The sequence below is a fragment of the Acinonyx jubatus genome, chromosome C2, assembly GCF_027475565.1.
Source record: "Acinonyx jubatus isolate Ajub_Pintada_27869175 chromosome C2, VMU_Ajub_asm_v1.0, whole genome shotgun sequence".
Taxonomy (NCBI): Eukaryota; Metazoa; Chordata; class Mammalia; order Carnivora; family Felidae; genus Acinonyx; species Acinonyx jubatus.
The window spans coordinates 153,795,903-153,810,919 of record NC_069384.1 but is presented as its reverse complement, the minus strand read 5'-3'; the positions used below and the strand labels follow the sequence as shown (position 1 = coordinate 153,810,919).

Sequence of the window (15,017 nt, the reverse complement as noted above, 5' to 3'; positions counted from 1 at the left end):
GGAGTAGTCACTCTTACCTGGTCAACTGTACTTGGAGAGTCTCCTTTTAAGTAAGTTGTGAGTTGTGGAGTCAGGTTGTGAAGCTGGTATTCTCTGGTGGCTTTTAGAAATTTAGTTTAGTCTTGATTTTCAGAATTTTGAAGTGTCCAATTAGTTTAATTTTTAGATAATCAATTTATCATTGCTAGGGATCTGTTGGGTCTTTTAATCTTCACTCCCTGTCCATAGATTCTGTTTCTTCAGTTATTTCTTTTCCGTTATCTCGTAACGAATTTCTTCTAGTGAATGATGGTTCTTTTGATGATGATCAGTTTTCATATCTCTTAACATTTCTTTGACTTTTTCTCTTTGTGCCTCTGGCCCGCCTTCGGCTCATTAATTGGTTATTAGCCGTGCTTTTTGTGCTTTTCAGCCATTCTGTTGAGTTTTTGTTTTTCATTTTATTGATACCTTTTGTTTTCATCATATCTGATTCTTAAAAAACAATCTCCTGTGTTTATTTCACAACTGCATGTCTGTTTGTTTTTGAGGTAAAATTTGCATAACATAAAAGTCCTCATTTTAACCTTAAAGTGTACAAGATGGTGGCATTTAGTGCATTCGTCTTGTTGTGCAAGCGTGCACTGTCCAATTTGAGAGTGCTTCTATCACCCCCGGAAGAAACCCCCATCCTCATTAGCAGTCACTCCTCATGACCCCTTGCCCCGTCTCTACGCAGCTGCTAATCTGATTTCTCCCTCTGGATTTGCTTACTCTGGACATTTCATGTGAATGGAATCGTAGACGGCATGTGCACCTTCTGCCTCTGTCACTGAGCACGATGTTTTCAGGTTCATCCGTGTTATAGTGTCAGCACTTAATTTCTTTTTATGGATGAATGATACTTCAATTGTATGGAGGTATCACCTACTGTTTATCCATTTATCAGTAGTAGATATTTGGGATGTTTCTCTTTTTTGGTTATTAATAATGTTACTTGGGAACGTTTTTTAAGCACCTGTTTTAAATTCTCTTAGGTATATACAGAGGAGTGGAGTTGCTGGGTCATATAGGAATTCTATGTGCAACTTTTTTAGGAACCGTCGAACTATTTTCCAGAGCAGCTGTACCATTTTACATTCTTACCAGCAGTGTGTGAAGGTTCCAGTTTCTCTACATCCTTGCCAACCCTTACAATTGTTCTGTTTTTTAATTCTAGCCAGCCTTGTGGGTATGGAGTGGCATCTCATTGTGGTTTTGACTTAACCTTTATACAGAAAATCCTAAAGTTAGTAGTTTAATAGGGATTGCACTGAATGTTTTGAGCAATTTGGGGAGTATTGCCAGTCTTTACAATATTAAATCTTCTGTGAATACGGAAGGGATGTCTTTCCATTTATTTAGGTCTTCTTTAGGTTCTTTCAACAGTGTTTGGTAACTTTTGGGGTATAAGTCTTGCACCTCCTTGGTTAAATTTATTCCTAAGTGTTTTATTCTTTTGATGCTATTTAAATGGAATCGTTGTCTTAATTTCCTTTTTGGATTGTTCATGGCTACAGTATAGAAATGCAACTGATTTTGTATGTTTCTTTTGTATTCTGTAACTTTACTGAGTTTGTTTATTATTTCTCATGGTTATTTTGTGGATTCCTAAGGATTTTCTTTATGTAAGGTCCTGTAATCTGCAAGTAGAGGTCGTTTTACTTCTTCCTTTTTGGAATCTTTGTTTAAAGTAGTTTTGGTGTATGGATATACATATTCTCTTAGTTACTCTTCCTTTTTAATTTACTGAATAAGGTAATGGCTAAATGCAGCCCTGCATTTTATAAGACTTTGTGTTAAATATGTCGTAAGTTGGATTTGTGCAACAAAACTGTTGTACCAGTTGGTACCCCAGCCAGTAACGTAGGGGCACTCACTCCCATCTCACTAATTCTCACCTGTCTTGAGTCTGATCATTTAAAAAGTGTTTGAAATTTTTTATTATCAGAAATGATATTTCATTGTTGCTTTGCCCCCTTTTTAAAAGTCATTAAGATTGTTGGATGAAGAAGAAGCCACGGACAATGATTTAAGAGCAAAATTCAAGGAACGCTGGCAAAGGACACCATCTAATGATCTCTATAAGCCTTTAAGAGCAGGTAAAAATGTGCATAAATGGCTTTCGCTTGCATAAGTTCCCCATTTTTTTAAAGGTGTTATTTTTAAGTAATCTCTATATCCAACGCGGGGCTCAAAGTCACAACACTGAGATCAAGAGTCATGTGCTCTTCTGACTAAGCCAGCCAGGTGTGCAATAAATTCCCAATTTGAACCCACATTTTTGATTGATTAAATTAGGGTCATTTGTAAACCAGTTGTTACTAAAACTACTATTATGAAAACACAGGTGTTTTTCTCAGTTCATTGTAAGATAAAAACTAAATAAGTAACACAGGTAGTCCATGTTCATTTCATTGTAAGAAGTTTGGATTCTTAAAAATGGTATAAAGTAAAAATTAAAATGATTCTGGGGGCGCCTGAGTGGCTAAGTCGGTTAAGCCTCCGACTTCGGCTCAGGTCATGATCTCACGGCTGATGGGTTCGAGCCCTGCATCAGGCTCTGTGCTGACAGCTCAGAGCCTGGAGCCTGCTTCAGATTCTGTGTTCCCCTCCTTCTCTCTGCCCGTTCCCCACTCACACTCTGTCTCTCTGTCTCTTAAAAAAATAAATAAACATTAAAAAATTAAAAAAAAATGATTCTGTAACTCTCTTTTCCTATTCCAAGGCCTGTGTATCTTTTTTGTTTTTTGTTTTTTTTAAATAGCTTCCCCATGGGAAGCATATTTGTAAAAAATAAATGAGATCATATTATATACATATGGTTTTGTAATTTCATTTCATTTAGTAGTGGGTGGAAAATAGGAGTTTTATCAGTTAATTAAAAAAATCTTTTTTTAAACGTTTATCTTTCGAGAGAGAGAGAGAGAGAGAGAGAGAGAGAGTATGGTGGGGGAAGGGCAGAGAGCTAGGGAGACACAGAATCCGAAGCAGGCTCCAGGCTCGGAGCTGTCAGCACAGAACCTGACCCGGGGCTGGAACTCATGAACCATGAGATCATGACTTGAGCCGAAGTTGAACACTTAACCAGCTGAGCCACCCAGGTGCCCCACCAGTTAATTTGAAGTCAAATTATCATTTTTTAAGACTTTAGTTATTAAGATTTGTGTTTGTTAGATAAATGTCATTACGGTTGCTAGAGACTTGTTTTACTTCCTTGTAAAAGGAATTAATACAATTGATTTTTTTCTAAAAATATATTTGCTGTTCTTTAAAGTCAAGTTGAAACTGCTCTTTTGAGTAAGTTGTAACAATTTTTGGAGTGTTTCTATCTTAATGAGTTGGAGGAATACATTAAACTGATGTCAGCTTTTTTTTGGTGGACAATAACCATAAATGTATTTTAAGGTTTAACTGCAATTTTCCAGAAATAAAAAATGCCAAGAGTGACAGGAGCTCAGTTTCTGTTATGTAGTGAGATGGAACCCATAGAAGAGGGGGAAAAGGTAAATTTGGAGCGCAGAACTAAAAGTATAACCAACCCATAGCTGTTACTGTTCAAATCAGTGCTGTGCTCAAGTGACATTTTTTTCCCCCGACAGAGGGAACCAACTTCAGAACAGTTTTGGATAAAGCTGTGCAAGCAGATGGGCAGGTGAAAGAACGTTACCAGTCTCACCGAGACACCATTGCCCTTCTGTGTAAGCCGGAGCCCGAGCTGAACGCGGCCATCCCTTCTGCTAACCCAGCAAGGACCATGCAGGGCAGCGAGGTAAGAAGATGCATTGTCATGTGGGTGGTCATCTGCTTATGAAAACGACGTTCGAGCCATTATGAGCACAATGAATTGCCAGTTTCATATTGTCATCTTTTAAAAAATGCAGACATAAATTGAGGTTCGTATGTATAAAGTAGAACATATACATTGTGTCATATGTAACTACATTGGTGATATTACTATCCTATAATAATTCCATTTATTGAGTGTTTCTCAATAAAAGGGGCTGGAACTCACGAACCGTGAAGTAGAAGGACTGGGTTTGGCCAGATGTTTTTCTGACCACACCTTTTTTTGTTTTTAGTTCCATCATTCTCTGCTTCCTCCCACTGTATTCCACTGGGACTATCTCTAAAGGAAAAATCAACCAGCTGTGCGTGTTAACCCGTGGGTAACGTCATCATGGCATTTCTACCTGTGACAGGAAGGGGAAGACCAATAGTAGGGCATGTGAGTCAGAAAGTCCTAAGAGGAGAAGGTGCAAATATGCCTTAGTGGCTGGTTACTGTGCCGTGATGTAGTAGAATAAAATAGAGGCCCTGAAGTGCATAGGAAAATAAGCCAAAGGGCAAGAAATGTTTGCTGAAAACTTCTTGAAATAGGTGAATTTCCTGGGGTGTAGTAGGTCTCAAAAGTTATCAGTGTTGTGCATTGTCTGTCCACAGAAACATTTCATGTATTTATTCAACCAAGACTTCTTGGGTACCTACTCGGTAAGGCACTATGCTAGGTACTTGGAAAAATCAGCAATGAATCATAAACAACCTTTACCCTCACTTTTCAGTCCCGTGTGGAAGATTAGCCATATACAAGGAGACCTGTAATGCAGGGTAGAAATGCAGAAGTGTTGTGACTGTAGAAAGTGTGCTGGGGCACCTGGGTGGCTCAGTCGGTTGAGCATCCGACTTCAGTCCAGGTCATGATCTCGAGGTTGACGGGTTCGAGCCCCGCGTCGGGCTCTGTGCTTATGGCTCGGAGCCTGGAGCCTGCTTCGGGTTCTGTGTCTTCCTCTCTCTCTCTGCCCCTCCCCCGCTCATGCTCTGTCTCTCTGTGTCTCAAAAATAAATATAAACATAAAAAAAAAAAAGTATGCTGTGAGGATTTAGATGACTAAGCACTTAAATGCTAGCATTTCTTAAGAAGCTTCTTAAGAAATTGGCACATGGTGAGAACAGAGTTGACAGGCAGACAGAGTGAACGCATAAACTCCGAGGAAGACTGAGTGAGTGGGTATGTCCAGAGACGCTGTCAGAGAGGTTCAGTGGAAATGAGCCCCCACGGTGAAGATTGCATGGTTGAATGTGCACAGAACCCAGATCTCTCAAGGTGGGGGGAACCTGACGGAACAAAGAATATCCATTAGATGCTTTAAGGAAGTGGGAGGAAGGAAGAAGGAAGGTGGTTAGATTACTTTGTGAGGAACAGAGACTACAGACCCACGGAAGAGCAACAAAATCTGGCCCTGTTTTTATTTTCGGGAAAGAGAAAATCCCTGCTTAGTATCCTCTTGTCTCTTCCCTCCCTCCCTTCCTTCCTTCCATTTTATTTTTAACTAATCTCTACCCCCAACACGGGGCTCGAACTTACAACCTCTCAGGATCAAGAGTCGCACGCTGTATTAACTGAGCTGGTCAGGTCTCCCCTCTGCTTTTCCTTTTTGGCGTCTTGTCTGTGACTTAGAACTTAGCACGGCTTCTGTCCTTTCATTCTCCTGCTTGCAGTAGAAAAGCAAAAATGGTCTACGCGGAGCACAGTTGGAATTGGCATGCACTAATGTGTTATTATATGCAGTTGTTGATTCGTAGTGGTGTTACATAGGGGAAGAAGATTTGTATGGTCAATACGAAGTTACTTTACTGAAGCTAGATTCTCTGGATGGAAGCAACAGAAAACCTCAGTGCTCTGTATATTCGTTCATCATGTGCCTTTATCAAAGCTATTTCAGGTAGTTGTCGTTGTGGTTGATGACGCATTTCAGCCGGAGTTTTTTATGATAAAAACACAGTCATTTGAATTCTGGTATTAAAGTGATAGAAAGTGCACATTTTATTAAGGCAGCTCCGATCTTAATGGTAGGCTCTTTCTTCTTTTATTGTGAAGGGGCCTACTGTCCATCTTGCTCTCTTTGGCCGTTTGTTTTTACGTATTGAGTTGCTCTTAAAAATTTTGCAGCTGTGGGTAATTTGTGTTGAAAAATCCTTTTTTAAATACCTAGGACTGCTGCTGTGATAGTGCACCTCTGATCAGCTAGGGTACAGAATCTAGTCCACATTTGGGCAGCCAAGCCTTGGCCCTCCAGTAGGGCTGAGTCTGCCCAGAGGAAGGGGTGTGTTTTGTTTTGTTTTTTGGTTTTTTTGTACAAAAGTGATATCCACTAATACTCACAGTGCTGTATCTGCCTCAGGTGATGGAGGGTTGCTTTGGGGGAAAAAAGCTCCCATCTCCTCAGAGATAGTTCATAAAGTAGCACTGTCCAGAGCCGTGTGTCCCTCTAGGGCTTTTTTCTGGCTCCCACAAAGTCATCTTCTAGACTAGTGGGTGATCTGCAAATACAGCTTTTATTTACTCTTAGTTTTTCATAACAAAATATATAGACAGGTGTCCAGATTGACTGGCATCTCTTCATTCATTTGCTCACCAAACACTTGTTGAAGACTTACTATATGCCAGAAACTATGGCATGGTGGTTCCTGAGAGAGAGAGATGGAAAACCCTAGATTAGCTTTAGTGTGGGGTAAGTGTGGTCAGCTTCCTGCTGTTCTGTTACCGAGGTAGTCTCATGTCTCCCTTTTCTGAAACCAAATTGGCAGGGTCTGAAAAGTAAAGCTGATATCTCACTGAGAGTGTTTGGTGTGTGTGTGCCTGCCTGTGTTTGGTGATGTTAGATGCCACAGAGAGTTTGGTCATCCACATGGGGCCGGCACGCAGTGGGCTATGGGCTAAATCCAGACTGCCTCCTGTTTTTGTGTGGCCTGTGAGCCAAGAATGCTTCTTACATTTTTAAATGGTTGAAAAGAAGTCAGTGATGTTTTAGGATATGAACATTATATGAAATTCAAATTTTAGTATCCATAAAAAAATTTTTGTTGGAGCATAGTTATACTCATTCCTTTGCATTTCGTCTGTGGCTGCTTTCACACTAGAAAGGCAGAATTGAATAGTTGTAATAGTTGTAACAGAGACTATGGCTCACAAAGCCAAAAAAAATTTTTTTTTTCTTTTTTCCCTTCTGTCTGGTTCTTTACAGGAAAACTTTGCAACAGCCATGGGTCTTAAAGGTGAAATGGCTTAGGTGATCTCATTTCTGCCTTCCTGCTTTTACTGTGTTTCAGCCATACTGGCCTTTTTTTTTTTTTTTTTTTTTTTTTTTTTTTTTTTTGGGTCCTTTGATCATGTGAAGCTTGTTCCTGCTTCAGGACTTTAACATTTGCCTTCCTTCTGTTGGGGTCTTTCTTCCATTTTGCTTGGTCGCTGCTTCTTTTTCATTAAAGCTCCAGATGTCACCCCTTCCCTTTCTTGGTCATTGTCTACCGTACTGCTCTATTTTTGTGTAGTTGTTTAATCCTCCCCTCCCTTCTTCTGTCCCCCACATGAAGGGAAGACTCTGCTTTTGTTAGTAGTTGTATTTTAGAACCTAGAACAGTGCCCAACATGTGAGGATTCAAAAAGTGTTGATGGAATGATAGCTACTGGTAACCTAACGCTATAAAGGGATGTAGTTAATTGCAGTTGACAGCTAATCGGAGCTGTTTATAAAACACAGAAATAAATACAACAGGGTTGTAATTATTATTAAAAAAATTTTTTTTATCGAGGTGTAATTGACATACAGCATTATATTTCAGGTACATACCCTAATGATTCGGTATTTGTTTATATTGTGAAATGATCATTATAACTCTGGTTAACATCAGTCCAACAAGTAGTTACAGGATTGTTTTTCTTGTGTTGAGAACTTTTAAGATCTACTCTCAGCAACTTTCAAATATGTAATATGGTATACCTAACTGTAGTTACCATGCTTTCCATTATATCCACATGACCGACTTATTTTATTAATGGAAGTTTGTACCTTTGGACTCCCTTCATCTAGTTTGTCCATCCCCACGCCCCACTTCAGGCAGCTATCAGTCTGTTCTCTGTATCTGTGAGCTTGGTTTTCTTTTAGATTCCACATATAAATGACATCATGGGGTGTTTGTCTTTCTCTGGCTGACTGAATTTCATTTAGCATAATGCCCTCAAGGCATATTCAAGTCACAAATGGCAAGATTTCATTTTTATTTAAGTGTATATTTATTTTAAGAGAGAGAGGGACAGCGTGAGTGGGGAAGGGGCAGAGAGTGGGAGAGAGAGTCCCAAGCAGGCTCCGTGCTGTCAGCACAGAGCCCGACACAGGGCTCCATCTCACGAACTGTGAGATCATGACCTGAGCCGAAATCAAGAGCCCAACACTTAACCAACTGACCCACCTTAGCAGTCCTTCATTTTTTTATAGCTGATGTTCCTGTGTGTGTGTGTGTGTGTGTGTGTGTGTGTGTGTGTATACACCACATCTTTATTCACTTATCCATTGATGGACATTTAGGTTTCCATATCTCAGCTGTTGTAAATAACACTGCATTGAACATGGAGGTGTGTAGGTATTCTAATTATTTATATGCTTTAACTTGATAACATGTTAGGCCCTGAGTGTATAAGAAAGTAGACCGTGGTTTACTTTTCTTAACTATTCTGGTCATTTGTGGAAGCAGTTAAACTTCATTTTCTCCTGTATTCGTTCTGTTAAAATGAGGCCGATATCATACAGTCTAAACTAGGGTTAAACTAGTATGTATGATATTTTGAAGAAAAAAAAAGAGAATGTTTGTCATACAAGGACTCTCCTTCTATCTTTGTGTGGTGGTCTAAAAGTTCATTTATAAATTGGTTGTTTTAAATAGCATTTTTTTCCAGAGAGTTAGAATCATAGCATTTTGGAATAGAATAGGACTTACTAAATAGATCTTTGGCCCTTTTTTTATCACGGATTAGAAAACTGACCACCGTAAAAGTTAGGATTAGCTTTTCTTCATAGTGGAGCTGGGATTAGAACTTGGGGGTCTCCACATTCTGCTGGGGTCCTCTTCCCACATTACTCTGTCGCCTGTGAATGCTTAGCTCTTCACTGAACACGAGGTTATATCCTCGTGGACCACGTCTGTCTCCTCATATTACTTGTTGGCTAACTTGGGCTACCACCACCGCAGTTGGGACCCATTATTTGATGAGAGGGTCTTAGTTGCCTGCTATGAAAGACACGTCCAGTCTGTTTCTAGATAATGTGTTATGGTATCCCTGACTTTCAGGTTTGTTTAGTAGACTTTTTTTTTTTTTTGAACGGGTTTTGCATATTCCTGTTTCTCCCCCAGCTTTATTTTACTTGACTGTTTTATTATTTTCTTTCTGGCTTTTTTTGGACATAACTGAGAGAAAGATAAGTGGCATTTTTCTAATAGTTAAACAACCTTCACATAGAGCCACAGTCATGGTTGAGGTTCCATTATCTGTTTAAAATAAGACAATAGATAATACTGCCCCAGCCTTTTAAAATTATATCCTATTGCACCCCCCCAAAAAAATGTGTCCCATAGTTACAGCAGAATAAATACTTTAATTCTTTTTATTTTTATTTATTTATTTATTAAAAAAAAATTTTTTTTTTCAACGTTTATTTATTTTTGGGACAGAGAGAGACAGAGCATGAACGGGGGAGGGGCAGAGAGAGAGGGAGACACAGAATCGGAAACAGGCTCCAGGCTCTGAGCCATCAGCCCAGAGCCTGACGCGGGGCTCGAACTCCCGGACCGCGAGATCGTGACCTGGCTGAAGTCGGACGCTTAACCGACTGCGCCACCCAGGCGCCCCACTTTAATTCTTTTTAAAAAGAATTTTTTTAAAGTCTTTATTTATGTTGAGAGAGAGACAGAGTGTGAGCAGGGGCGTAGCTGAGGGGAGGGAGACACAGAATCCCAAGCAGACTCCAGCCTCCGAGCTGTCAGCACAGAGCCCGACAGGGGGCTCAAACCCACAAACCATGAGATCACGACCTGAGCCGAAGTCGGATGCTTAACCGACTGAGCCACCCAGGCGGCGCCCCTAAATATTTTAATTCTTAATCTATTCCTCATTGTTCCTCTCTTCTTATTGTGTAGATGCCTAAGCCTCTTTATTCTATAGTGTACCCAAAGTATAGCGTTAAACTGTAACACCTAACTACCAGTGAATAATAATGGCTGCTACTGATTGAGTGCTTACCCTGTGTTACAGATTTCGTTGAGCACTTGATATGATTTCAGTCTTCACAACAGTTCTGGGATAAGTACTCTTATTCTTGCTTTGCAGGTAACGAGATTGAGTTTTCCAGGAGGTACAGTATCCTTGGTTACACAGGACCTAAGTCATAATATGTCCATTAAGGGAACGTAGTCAGGGTTGAAATAGTTTTTTCTACGTAATTACGTTTCACTTTGATGGATAACTAGGTACTTGTGTTCCTGTATTCAAGTTGTGATTTAATTTTGTGTTTTGAATGTGTAAAAAATGTTCATAATTCCAAAGGTGCATGCAGAGAAATCTCATCTCTGTTCTTTCCACCTTGTTTCCATCCTTTCTCTATAAACAGCCTTTTTTCTTACTTTCTGGTTTGTCCTGTTTTTCTATTTTTTTTAAATTACATGTGCACACATATATACATACTATATTATGTGTGTATATGTCTATTTTTTTTAAAGCTTATTTAGAGAGAGAGAATGAGTGCGTATGAGTGGGGGAGGGGCAGAGAGAAAGGGGGAGAGAGAGAATCCCAAGCAGGCTCCATGCTGTCAGCGCAGAGCCCAACGCGGGGCTTGATCTCAGGAACCTTGAGATCATGACCTGAGCCAAAACCAAGAATCAGATGCTTAACTGACTGAGCCACCCAGGAGCCCCTATTTCTGATTTCCCTCCTCTTTACTCAGAGTGTAATATGCTGTATGTATGCTCTGGTGCCTTTGATTTTCATGTAACAATATATCCTGGAAGTCATCTGGAAACAAGATTCTTATGCACATGGTCTAACATCAGATTCCACCAGATCCCTGAAACAGACTTGCCATCTCCATGTAGGTGTGATTATTTGTCCTCTTCCTTCCATCGACAGTATCTGTGGTTTCAGGCTTCTTGGACCTCCCGGAGTCACAGTTCTCTCCACTACTCTGAGTGTTTAAAAGACTCTGCATTTAAGATAGGACACGTAAGAGGTGTAGGTGGTGAACAGAGGCCAAAATTTAGAAGAAATTACAGATTTTTCCTCAGATTTTTAGTCTTCACAAAGGAAGGTTATTTTGGACACTTGCCAAGGAGCTAATGAGGGCTGTCTCATGAAGAAGAGTAGGACAGAAATGCTTAGACACCGGCGGTAGGTGGGAGAGCCATTGGGGTTGGAAATGCCATGGTAAGAAGACAGACAGGGATATAGATGGGGTTCCTGGGTGTCCCCTTCTTCCTTTGTCTTTGCCCCAGCTTACTTTCTCTGAGCATCATGGGGGCAAGCGCAATGGGGGCTCTACGGTTGGTTTTCTCCTTGGTTGGTCTTAGCAAGAGTGCGGAGAGATGTGAGTGAAAAGGGACAGTTTGTAAGTGGCATCAGCGGGGCACTTGGGCACTGTAACACGGACTCCAAAGGGCTGTTTATGAATCATGTGGGTGTTCGAGATGCCTGGGCCGAATCAGAGATAGAACTCTTAGTGGAATGAAGAGATGTACAAGAGGCCTCTCTCCTTTCTCTCTACCAGTATATAACATAAACATGTAGTTTATAGCTTTGTATCTACCTCTTTGGCTCTCTTCTTTCTCTATCTAAGATGCTCTCTCCGTATAGATCTGTATCTCTGTTTCTATCTCCATGTCTCTCTCTGTATATCTCTGTCTCTCCATGTCAGCAAAATAGAGTATCTGCTTACTTGGCAAGAACATATCTCCCTCTACCTCGGAACCATGACAGGGAGATAGTGTAGTGTAGAGTGTTTACGAGATTGATTGTGGAGTTAGGCAGACTGAGGTCTCAAATTTTACCTGTGTTCCTTTAGTAGCTGTGTAACTTTAGGCAAGTTACTTAATTTTTCTGAGGCTTAATTTCTCTATTTGTGGAAGAGAAGTAATAAATATATACCTTATGGGATATTGTAAGGATAATACTAAATTTGTGAAGTGTTTAGGACAGTCCCTGGCACATAATAAATGTTCATGTAAATCATCATGCTTGCTGGTGTTATCATTATTGCCGCTGCTCTTATAATCTGAGTCCACTAAAGGTACAATGTAAGTAAACCTGATGTGCAATTTATGCTTGGCTGTCTGAGAAATCGTCTCAAAGGAGTGAACCTTTGTGTATATAATTCCCTTCTTGAAATTGGCTTCTGGTTTTTTTGGCAGTTTAAACTAAGGGGTTTTGTTTGTTTTGTTTTAATTGTTTAGGTTGTAAATGTCTTAAAATCCTTATTGACCAATCTTGATGAAGTAAAGAAGGAAAGAGAAGGGCTAGAGAATGACTTGAAATCAGTGAATTTTGACATGACAAGCAAATTTTTGACTGCTTTGGCTCAAGATGGTGTAATAAATGAAGAAGCTCTTTCTGTCACTGAGCTGGATCGAATCTATGGAGGTCTTACGACGAAAGTCCAAGAATCTCTACGGAAACAGGAAGAACTTCTTAAAAATATTCAGGTAAGGTTTATATGCTTTAGTAAGATTTATGTTTAAGAAAATCACAGAAAGGATAAACCTGGACTAAATCTATGTCAGGACTGTGTTTTGCAAGCAGTACATACTAATAGAAATCTGTAATCATTATTGGTTGTATTTTGATAACCACTGAATTTGTGACATTTTTACTTTAAGAATTAAGGTACTGTGTTATTCCAAAAATTCTATTAGGTAAATTTCTAGTGATTCCTGCATGTAATCACATATGATTTTCATATATAGTTGGGAAAGTATCAGTAAAAGTGTTACAGGCTATATTAATTTGATAAATAAATGTAAATACATAAATCTTTCTTTTAACAAGGTCTCACACCAGGAGTTTTCAAAAATGAAGCAATCTAATAATGAAGCTAACTTAAGAGAAGAAGTTTTGAAGAATTTAGCTACTGCATATGACAACTTTGTTGAGCTTGTGGCCAATTTGAAGGAGGGCACAAAGGTATGAAGTCCAAAAGAAACAGTAGTTCACCAGTACAGAGTGAAAATATAGTTTGAGAAGTTAATAGTTTTTCCAGTTGGACCTTATTATTATTCTTTGTCTCGAACTTCCTAGCTTTAATGATTTTTTCCTCTGAGAGGCTTATCATAAGGGAAGGAAAGCCTTAACAAAGGTGGCAGTATTTCATGAGAATGTTGAAGAATGAATTGTGTATTTCACCAGACAGAAAGAGGATGTAGGAATTTCAGGTAAAAGAAATTAGCACAGAGATGTCAAAAGCCAGTGACGCTTTTTGGGGGGACAGGAAGTTGACCAATTTGAGTGAATTATGCGGGAACAGGAGTAGTCGAAGCTGAACTGTGGTGGGGAAGGGAGGGGAGGATATGGCTTTTATATTCTGTGCTGATGGTTTGGATAATGGTGGACTTGTTATCTGCCTGAGTCTCAGGATGCTTACTAAATATGTTAAGTATTTTCTTGCCTTTCCTTTAAATAGCTTAGGGAAATGATTATATTTGTTTTTAACATTTACTTTGCTTTTGAGGGAACAGGTGATCGTTAGTTTTTCAGATACACAATACCTTGTGGTGTTTTAACTCCATGATGATGATTGAATAAAGTTATTTTGATACAAATACCTTGGATGTAAGGTGAAAACCTCAGAAGAGGTAGAAATACGACGAAGCCTTGGAAATAGGATAGGAAGATCCCGTTTTAATTTGGTTTAAAATGCTTTGTTCAAATAGATAAGCTGAGGAAATTCTTCAGAGAGCCTTTGGAAATGCCTCTAAGAGTTTCTGAAGTGATGTCTGTATTTCTGAGGTGAATGTGCAATCTAATCCTTCCACTGAAATAGGTTTCCTATCTTTAAGTACTTGCCTTTTCTCCAGGAATTGGGAACACACTCATGATCATGAAACTTATAGTTTGTTCCATTTGATTTTTGGTGATAGGTGTTCTCCAAAAATGGGTTTGTTTCATTTTCTTTAGGAACATTATTAGGTCCTATTCAATATTGACTTGTTGAACCTTAGTGGTATGACTGTGTCATGCGGGGGTTTTGGTTGTTTAGGGTTGACCGTGATTGACAGACGAGCTTCAGGCTGTGTTCCTCTTCAGATTAAAATATCATTCTGGCTTATTACTTGTATTTCTTTACTCACAGTTTTACAATGCGCTGACTGAAATCCTGGTCAGGTTCCAGAACAAGTGCAGCGACATCGTGTTTGCACGGAAGACAGAAAGAGACGAACTCTTAAAGTAAGTTTATTTTGTGCATCAGACGTTAGAGGATTTTTCTTTTGAAAAGCTACGTGTGGAAACTTCGGGGTGAACCGGGCAGTACGAGATGGTAGTTTCCTTTCTTTCGTCCTGGACATTTACAGGCAGCTAGCAAGCTGCATGACCTGAGAATAAAGGAGAAGAGCAGAAACTCTCGGTGTCAGAAGCACAGTGTGTCACAGAAGTGACAGTGCAACAAGTCAGGGTGACAGGTCTCAGAAATGCCAATAAACATACACAGTTTACCTGGAAATGGCCAGCAGGTTCCTTACACATAAAACCCGAGGTACAGAATATGGGGAGGACAGGATGAATGGCTTAGAAAAGATCAGCAGATTTCCCTTCTGAAGGAACCTGCTGAGAAGGTCAAACCAGTACCATAGGACTCGTTCTGTGCCGAGTGACCAGTAGAGTTGACACAGCATTGGTGCAAAGATACAGTATTTTTTTTTTAATGGTAAAAAAATGAACTGAATTTAATTTTTTTTTTACATTTATTTATTTTTGAGAGAGAGAAACAGAGCACAAGTGGGGGAGGGGCAGAGAGCGAGGGAGACACAGAGTCTGAAGCAGGCTCCGAGCTGTCAGCACAGAGCCCGACGTGGGCCTCGAACCCACGGACCATGAGATCATGACCTCAGCTGAAGTTGGACACTTAACTGACTGAGCCACCCAGGCGCCCCCAAAATGAACTGAATTTAATAAAACCTAATACAT

The 15,017-nt window shown here is 39.8% G+C and overlaps 1 protein-coding gene across 2 annotated transcripts in view; it reads left to right on the top strand.

Annotated features, from left to right (window-relative positions):
* PDCD6IP (programmed cell death 6 interacting protein) overlaps window positions 1–15,017 on the top strand; it is a 75,235-nt gene that overhangs the window by 46,162 nt on the left and 14,056 nt on the right. For both annotated transcript variants that reach the window (XM_027040578.2, XM_027040577.2), the window contains exons 11-15: window positions 2,009–2,120; window positions 3,621–3,790; window positions 12,293–12,541; window positions 12,885–13,019; window positions 14,185–14,279. In XM_027040578.2, the coding sequence (XP_026896379.1) occupies window positions 2,009–2,120; window positions 3,621–3,790; window positions 12,293–12,541; window positions 12,885–13,019; window positions 14,185–14,279 (761 nt within the window). The remainder of the gene's footprint in view (window positions 1–2,008; window positions 2,121–3,620; window positions 3,791–12,292; window positions 12,542–12,884; window positions 13,020–14,184; window positions 14,280–15,017) is intronic.